A 9,945-nucleotide genomic window follows, 5' to 3' on the forward strand; every position below is an offset into this window, starting at 1 on the left:
GCGAAAAAAAAGAATCAAAACCAAAGTCAAAATTATTATAATAAATTTCTTTTATTGATTAATGTACTCAAACAAACTGTAAAAATTACATCGCGTACTTCTTTAATTAAAAGAATTAAACTATAGTATGAACGCACGTCGACCAAAAATGCACACTGTGTTATTAGTTTAACAGTTGCAGCATGGCCTGCTGCGGTGCTCTTTTTGTGCGTTTTGCATGCAAGTTATCGGGCATAATAAATGTATTACATAATCTATAATTCCACAGAGTCTTAACGTGAAATTTCAAAATTATAACAAAACACAAACAACGACAAATGGGAAGAAGTAGGAAAAAGCAGGACGTCGGTGGAGATCTCGTCTGACCATCCCGCAGGAAGTTTAGTATAATATACAGTCGGCGCATGCGCACTGAGGCTACTGAACCACTATCTGCCAAAAGAGAGACCATTAAACTGTAAATATCGACGGCGTATTTAATTTCAGAGGGCCTCGGAGCAGTGCCCACTTCAGAGCAAAACGAATGAAAACACATCGTACACTAGATCAAATTATATTATGTTACATATGTGTGACTGTTATCTCATCTTTGTGGAAAATAAGAGGGCGGCACATATCAGGCGCCTCGACTTAAGAAAAGCATCATTCAATTTAAACTGTTTCGTTAAACAAAATAAAACAATGGTTTCGCAAACAGTGCATCAGCATAGTCATAAACTGAAAAGATCCAAGTCCTACATCGAGTGGTGATAAAGAAAGGATTCGTCAAATCCTCCCACTCCAGACCACACCACACAATAACAGTAGACAGCACAGACGGGGATGGAGCTCTTATGTGTCTCTCTGCATGTATGTATGTATGTGGATGTGTGTGTGTGCAACATCCCCGCTAAGAAAACATCCCCGCAGTCCTACCTGTCGCCGTGTCCTGCAGCGCTTTTTCCAGTTGTGGAAAGGTAATCTCTGGTAGGTCCAGCATACCCCCATAGCGATCCAAAAACGAACAGACCACAGCAAAGCTGGGGCATAAGCCGGGACACGAACCCTCCGCTGCCGCCGAAGCAGCCATTTTTTTCCGCTGGGGGGGCGGGTTGGGGTGCTAGAGCAACGGGGCCCGGAGGACTGATGGCAGCCCATAATGCATTGCGTGACATGCAAGGGACGCTTGCAGCGGCGGCAGTAGCCGCCCATAATGCAACACGCGACAGTCGAAGGCCGCGCCCCGGGAAGCGAGTCACGGTGAGGCAGTGCTTCCTGAGATTTAAATATCCCATGGCGCAAATTAGTATGCATTTTCATTGTTGATACTTGAAAGAAAAAATCGATGATTTGTTTTGTTATATTTTAGCAGTTTGCCTTGAGAACACGAAAGTATAATGTACTTCTAAATCAACTGCACAGAAAAAAATACAAGGGAATACATTACAGTTAGACATTAACTAAACATCAACTAAACCCTGAAAGGTCTGATTAATAAACTAATTCGGAATTGTCACGTTCAGCACCGATATTTCGCATCATTTGTTTTTTTCACAAAGATTTTAGACCTCGAATTGCACCTAATATAAGCAGAACTGCCCTTTGTAAGGTAGGGGTGGATATTGTCAGTGTAGTTGGGCGTCCTCTTTTCTTTATCACAGTTACTCCCCACACCTGAATTGTCCGTGTTTGGATTTGGATGCTAAGATAAACAGGTGTGACCATGTTACATTTTAAATTAATTACCGTTCTTTATTTTATGGTATATGGCACATTGACGATTTAAACTGTAACAGGAAATATTAATGTAATGAAAAATTTTCCTTCTGAAATAATACTTAAATAAAGAAGCTTCATTATCTTTACTTTTCTCCAAGTTGGTATTCCTTGAAGAATATGCTGAGGTTTTAAAGTCCAATTCGGAAGAAATGGCTTTTCCCCTGAGAACACTTAACAATATGTACGAATTAGCGTAAGCCGTCCTAATTCGGGTTTTCATAACAATTTCATTCGCATACTTCATGAGGTCGAAGCGCTTAATAAACATTGTTTTGTAATAAACTTGAAATATTAAAATGTGTGATTCAATTTAAATGTTTAAAGTCTATATATTATCAATTGTAATAGAAATGTGTCATTTTTCACCATCTGATTGAGGTCCATAGAGGGCTAGATCCATAGTAAAGGATCAAAAGTAACACCATATTTGTAATCATTAACCTTGAAATGGTCTAAAATGATACTTCACACGCTTAGGTTTGAAATTTATGATTTTTAACTTTCTGTGCATGGCTGTTAGAGAGCTAGGGCAACCGGTAAAGAATGTCAAATATCAAAAATATAATTTTTGTGATTAGCAACCTGAAAATAGCATAAAACAACACATCACAACATTACAATTCCCCATTTTCCGAAGTTTTGTGAAAAGGAGTAACTTTGACCTGTTCTATCCCATTGGGGATGAACTCCCATTGATGGTTAATGTGGCATGCACAACTTAAAGTCTTTCTGATCATTTTCACTTAAGCCATCTGTTTGTTAGATTACTCTTTATCATTAGAGTGTAATTTCCTACACAAAATTTCTAAAATAGCTCCAAAAATGAGAATTCTTTGGGGTTAAGAGGGCCAAAAAAACTTTGATGTCTTGCATAACTAGACATCAAGACAAGTCAAGCGTATCGTATCTTGGGGTTTACTTGAACCATGGAATCAGGTGGCGCCAGACAAAAAAAAAACTAAAGTGATGTCAAAGTGTTTGTACAATAATTAATTCTTATGAACAAAATAGTGATCTGTGTATTCTCAAATCAAATTGTGAGTAAAATGTAGGAAAATATTTGATACAAATAACTGGTAAAGAAATTAATATTTCACACTTGTTATTTCAGAATTTTTAAGAACATTTAAGAGAAAAGCCAAGCAAAATGACACCTTTTATTGGCTAACTAAAAAGATTACAATATGCAAGCTTTCGAGGCAACTCAGGCCCCTTACATCTTGCCTGAAGAAGGGGCCTGAGTTGCCTCAAAAGCTTGCATATTGTAATCTTTAGTTAGCCAATAAAAGGTGTCATTTTGCTTAACTTCTCTACATTCATAATGGCTAACACGGTACAACAACCTAGTACTAAGAACATTTAATAAATTATAAAACTATTAAACTGTCTCACTAGCACATCTCACAGATTGTTTTTTGAAATAATGAAATATAGTATAAAAATGGTATTCTGTGTGCCGATAAGAAAATAATCAGTACATATTTGAATATAATGATGTGTGGTCATTTAGCTATTTAAACAAGAATCATTTGTCTTTTTAACATTTAGTTTACTAGTGAAATAATTTGTAATGATATGAAGCTCTTGGTTTTGAGAAATTTAAAAATGAAAATAATTGATTGAAATGGTGTGTATTTATTTCAGTAAAATATATGTTAATGCAACATCAATGTAAAATTTACTGCAGATACTAAGAATAAAAAGGCAGGAAATAAACTACATTAATTAAACATAAAATGTTAATTTACACTTGGATCATAATTTAAATTATATTATTGATCTGTTGTTTATTTTTATTAATAATTATATTCAATTTGTATAGTACTCTTTACTGAGTCCGGGCTCAGAGCACTGTGACAAGTCCTCAGTTAAAACACAAAGAAATACTATACAAATTACTAAATATAATAGTATATATAAAGACACAGATTTTTTGAAACAGAGAAAAAGAAATAGTTTGAAATCGATTAACATAAATAAAAGGCACAATATCTGTCTATTAATTCATTTTTGAAGTATAGCTGGTCTGAGGTGGGCTGGCACCCTGCCCGGGGTTTGTTTCCTGCCTTGTGCCCTGTGTTGGCTGGGATTGGCTCCAGCAGACCTCCGTGACCCTGTGTTAGGATATAGCGAGTTGGAGAATGATTGACTGAGTATAGCTGGTTGACACCACAGGAAAAGAAAACAAAAACTCCAATCAGCAGCATCCCTTGTGAAAATAAATTATAAGAGGATCTCCAGTAATTAAACTCTCATTTGTGTACTGCGCTGCCATTGGCTCTGTCACACTCTACCGGAAATATGGCACAGTCCACGTTCACGTCTAGCCATACTGATATATAAGAAGTGGAATCATTCTAGCTGACAGCTTAAATTTTCAGATGACCCATTGCAACAACATTGTAAAGATAACTAGAAGTTTGTAGGCAGTTTGGACCACTGGCCATGACGCATTAGTAAAACCTATTAAATACTACAAGGAAAAAGTATTTGATTTTATCTGTTAATGCAAATATTTGACACTAAATACTTTCAAGCCTTCATCTAAAATCAAATATTACATAAAGAGCACCTGAGTAAAGACTTATGTCATTTATCGAATGAAGAAAGTTATCCAATGGCAACTTGCACTTTTTAAAAAAGTAATGGCTCTCTTACACATAATAGCTTGTTGTATCACATTCAGCTGCAATGAAGACGGTTGAACTATTCCCATAATTCAATAACAGTCTTTCACATCACCATGGAGGAACTGCAGATCTATTTTATCTCAGAAACACTGGTTAGGTTTTTTAGCATCTATTTTACCAACCAGATTTCTACTGAAAGATAAGTGTACCAAATTACAATTAAACCAGTCCACTGGGAGCAGACTGACAGGCAGATAGGCATGGCAATGACAGGTAAAACAGAGCTTAAAGATTCAGGTGGCCACATTATTTTGAGTGCAACATCTGTAGAAAGGCTAAGTGTTCTGAGCAGGTATTTAGGTTTCATGTGAGGTACATTTTAATTATTTGCACTCATTCCGAGATGAGTAAAAATAACCATGCCATACATTTGGGGGTTTTGGGATGCCAAGAAACACAATGGGTTCATTTATTTTTTTGTTTAGGTACATTCTTAATAATGTAAAAGTAAATATGTTTTTGCGGTAGCACCATTTTGTTTGTAATAACCAAACCAACCAAAGTCAAAATGAGAACTGAAGTTAAAACTAATCACGAGTCAAAGCCAGTAACACTACAGTTTTGAAAAGAGCCATTAAGAACATTCAAAAAGGGTTTTGTTATCTGCAAATTTGGATTGGAAATACTTTTCACAACTTTTTATACCTGTCTCATTGTAAGGAAAGGGCCACAAGCACCGAGTACATGCATGCCCCTAACAATGAGGGCAGCCGTCCTAATGGCACTACCCGAGATGGAAGCAGAAACAGCCCAAATAAAATTACAAAACTAAAATAAACAATATTATGATTATGTGAAATTATGTTAGTTTTCCAAAAAACTGAATGCAGAATCAAGGTACCTGGGCTGGGGAATACCCCAATGTAAGTGTTTTTGCAAAATAAAGACCCAGTGAGTTACTGAAATATAGATTCCTAACAGTTCAAGGGTCATTGTCATGCACTTCCTGGTTTGTCCATGTTTGTTTTTGGATGCAGCAAAGAAAATATCAGCATTCTTATTTGCGTTCTAGTTAGACTTTCAGCAACAGATTGTTTCATTAATAGATTATTACTTTTGTCCTACATTTCTGCTCTGGTTACATGAAATTATTTTGGTTTTCAACTCCTCTGGTATGTTCTTTCATTTACACTTTTAACTTCAAGTTCTGTGCCTGTTCATTAGAGTATTGCCCTACTGGGATGGACCTTTGCTTTCTTAACAAAATCCTAATCCATCTCCTGATTCAATTCTTATTTAAATAGTGCTAGTGCCTAGAAGAGTCAGTACATTAAGCATATAGCAGCACTCTCTTGTTAATGCTGGTCAGTCAGTCTGGATTCAGAACCAAAGTTGTGCTAACAGTTTAAAGTTTATCAATGACTGCAGATTAGCTGGTATCATTGGATGCATTCTAAGATTGACACAAAATCATACCAGTCCTGGACAGTCATGGCATTGCTTCATTCAGCTTAGGAAAAGTATGTATATTAAATGGATTAATACACAACAATATTATTATTTGGTTTATAAAACTGCTTGTAATGGGACTCTATATAAAAGTTGACATTTGTCTATTTATTCATATTCGTCTGTTTATTCATTTCCTAATCTGCTTAACCATTTTGCAGTCGTTGGTTATTGGTGCTTATCCCAACAGCACTGGCAGCAAGTGAGGACCGATACTGAACAGGGTGTCAGGTCATTAGAAATCACATTCACACACATGCACACCAACACTCATTTATAAGGAGATAGTTTAGAGATAACATTTAACCTACTGTATTACACATGTGCTTTGGACTTGGAAAATAGCATACAAAAATTGGCTGAATGTGCAAACTATATAAAGATTGGGTTGGGATTTGAACCCAGAATGCTGGAGTAGTGATGCAGTAGTACAAAATGTCCTTAAAGCTGCAATGTAAAAAATGACAAAGAGGTGCACTATTAATACAAAAATACCTCTGTGAGGTCCTTAAAGCAGAAGGATAAAATTTGTTACCCTAATAGGCTGAAATTAACCTTACAGTATGATATACAGTAGCCCATAATTGATCTCACAATTAAGTAAAGTAATATAGAGAAAAATCTTCAGTTAAAAAATGAGTCAAGTATCTCCTAACAGCTGCTGCTTTTTCTACTTTTAGGTACACTTGAAAATCAAGGACTTTGTTGTGCCCAGCATGAACCCATTTTGCATATACAATCAGTCTCAAAGTACCTTTGCCAAAAGCTGTCTGAGCAAAGACTCAGTGACTAACCTCCTTCCTCACTAGTCTTTAATGAGAAACACATTTAAATATCATAGTGTGCAACAAATACAACCAATAACTTGTAATACTGTTCTAGGGTCATTATTGTCAAATGTACAGAGTATAGTGAGATTCTTACTTGCATGTGCTGGTCAACGATGAAACACATCACTACACTCATGTGCCATGATTAATGAGTACAACTACCTTACCTCAAGGCTTCTGTTTTCCTTATCTGAAAAATCTCACAAAATGTTAACCTACGAATTTCAAACAGAACATTATAATTCCTAATATTATTGTTATCTTCCTTACCTGAAAAGTCTCAGAACATAATTAGTATACTATTACATTTCAGATTTTTATTGAGGCAAACAAATACAAGCAAATGGCAAGGGCCATCAAGGGGATATAAGGAGACATTTGTTAAGGCTAGATTCCAGTCTTGACGATAACCTCCTTCATGACGCAGCAGAGGAACAGTGAACTTATGATAACTCCAGATTGTGGTTCTAACTCCAGCTGTGTTATACATTACGAAAAGGCATCTGACATGCGACCATGTTCATCTTTTAGGAACACAGATGATGTTCTTGAGGAGACTCTTAAGCCCAGTGACATCAGAGAAGTTAAAGGGATTTATTACAACAAAATAAAATACAGAAGGAGATCAGGTACTACAGCATCAAAAAAGACTGGGGAAACAATAACTCTATGCATCTGTCTTATTCTAATTCACTGTGATTTATGCTGATATACTTGTGATTTTCTGCTTTATTTATATAACATAACCTAGTTTTAATTTGTATTTATCAACAAATTAAGAAGTATTTTTGCTTGTGCTAGGAATATGTAATGCTATGAGCTGTGAGAAAAACTCCCTTTCAGATGTAAACATTCAGGGGTGCATTTCCTGAAAGCTTTGTAACACTAAGTACATCTTTATCTTGTATTTAACATCATTTATTAATTAGCTGGAGTATGCCATAGTATAAGTCTAAGATTATAATGTAGGCTATAAACTAGCACAAAAAGGGCTCTTTGTGGCATAAGTAACTGTAGGTCATCCATCCATTATCCAACCTGCTATATCCTAACTACAGGGTCATGGGGGTCTGCTGGAGCCAGTCCCAGCCAACACAGGAAACAAACACCGGGCAGGGCGCCAGCCCACCACAGGGTGCGCACAAACACACACACACACACACACACACACACACACACACAACAACAACAACCAAGCACACACTAGGGACAATTTAGAATCACCAATGCACCTAACCTGCATGTCTTTGGACTGTGGGAGGAAACCCACGCAGACATGGGGAGAACATGCAAACTCCATGCAGGGAGAACCCGGTAAGCGAACCCGGGACTCCTAACTACGAGGCAGCAGCGCTACCCACTGCGCCACCATGTCTCCCCTGTAGATTATTTGAGTACATAATGATTTAACCAGTCAAACTTGCTATGTAATCAGTCACATCCTTTAAAGTGTGAAAGTAAAACACCCATTAGAACCAGCAACAGCAATGGCAGCTACAATATCTGGAGAATTATTCAGCTCATCTACAGACACTGTTTAAGACATTGCCATACAAGAGGTCAAGCCACTTGTCTAAATGTTGTTTAGCAGTAGACATGAACCCTTTATGACCATTTCACTAATCAACAATTAATAGAGAAATATAGGCTGTCCAGGGGTCAATAATGACCCTCCTTGGTCTGGGGCAGGAGAAATTAGAAAGATGAACACACCAGTATTTGCCCTCAGATTGCCTTCTATAGAATTGCATCCTTAACTGAATCAATTGGTATAAATAATATTTAATATTTTCCCTTACAGCAGAAACGTCCCTGGTAATAATCAAATGTATTGTTCTTTACTGCATGTTTTACGGTGTGTGTTTTTGATAATGCAATTGGTTGAGACATAAAACAAACTATTTTAGGTAGTGTGTGCACCCGACAAAACCTTTTTATTTCTTGTTTATAAGATTTGTTTAATAGTTTGACAAGTATTATTATCATTATTGTCTTAACGTTGTTATAATATATATATTTATGTCTTTGCACATGTTTTTTCTGGCAAAGTAGCAAAGGCAAATTGAAATTACAAAGTTGAATAATTACTTGTGTGCAGTACTAGGAAACCCCATTCCACAATTTTTGAAAAGGCATTTATTTGTGATTACAATTACTATGTGTGAAGGCTAGGGGGTGCTACTGAGCCTCAAATACACAAACAAGTCCCTGGTTTAAACCAAAGAGGTGTTTATTACAAAATACCTTGTACAAAAAATGTATACGGTGCCTCTCTCGCCTTCTCTCCACATTGCCAATCCCCCTGTTGAGTGTTGCCTTCCTTCCTCCCAGCTCTGCCTCACCTGGACAAAGCCTGCTGGAAGCACTTTCATGTCATATGGAAGTCGTAAATAGTAGGGAGTTACCTGCAGCACCTTCTATAGGCACCCACAGACCCCAGCAGGGCTGTGCTACTGGACTATAATTCCCGGCATTCCCTGCTGGTGTCCGAACGCGTATCGATATCCAGGGCTGCTGCAATCTTGGTTCCTGGGGGAATAAACAACCCCTAGAGACAGTCCTTCCCTTTTATTTTGGCCAAGAAAGGTATCGTAAGTACAGTATATCCATTTGGAATGCCTATCCATCCGCCTAGTAGGACTTCCTATCTGGGCAAGGAACCACGTTCGCTCTTGGCCGGGATGCCTGTCCATCCTGTATAGCATTTACAAGTGTTTCATTTAAAAGGTGAATCATCCATTCCTGTCTTTGGCAGTAGCTCAAGGGAGGTATGGGATTGAACTTGTTAAATAAAAATACAGTCATTGAATACAATCTTCACTGGAGTTGCGCTCCTGTTATCGTAATGATAGGCATGACTGGAACATTCTCGGCTGGACAGCACCTTCTGCAACTTCTTGCAAATCCTTCTAGGAAATTGGCAGATGGTCCGTGCCAGTTGACAGTTATAATTGTAAAGTGTGTCCTGGATTTGCCCCTAGGAGTTTTCACAGTGGGTCCTGTCTTGTAAGCATCCCACAGGAGATACCAAGGGGACATTATGTCAAAATACCCCAAAACAACTCAAACATCTCTCAGGGAAGCAGCATTTCTGCTTTAAGCTCATTACATATCGAATAGCCTTCACCCTATCACAGAGTGAGTCCAGGAATTGTCTCTGCCCTCCTTTACTCGTTTTGTGAGGTCTATGATGGAGATGTAAACTGGTCTAAATTGAC

At 37.4% G+C, this 9,945-nt stretch overlaps 1 protein-coding gene across 2 annotated transcripts in view; it reads right to left on the reverse strand.

Moving 5' to 3' along the window:
- rsf1a (remodeling and spacing factor 1a) overlaps positions 1-1,088 on the reverse strand; it is a 90,395-nt gene extending 89,307 nt beyond the window's left edge. For both annotated transcript variants that reach the window (XM_039744232.1, XM_039744231.1), the window contains exon 1: positions 916-1,088. In XM_039744232.1, the coding sequence (XP_039600166.1) occupies positions 916-1,069 (154 nt within the window). In that variant the 5' untranslated portion in view covers positions 1,070-1,088. The remainder of the gene's footprint in view (positions 1-915) is intronic.
- Between the last annotated feature and the right edge of the window lie 8,857 nt (positions 1,089-9,945).

Source organism: Polypterus senegalus, chromosome 2 (assembly GCF_016835505.1).
Source record: "Polypterus senegalus isolate Bchr_013 chromosome 2, ASM1683550v1, whole genome shotgun sequence".
NCBI lineage: Eukaryota > Metazoa > Chordata > Cladistia > Polypteriformes > Polypteridae > Polypterus > Polypterus senegalus.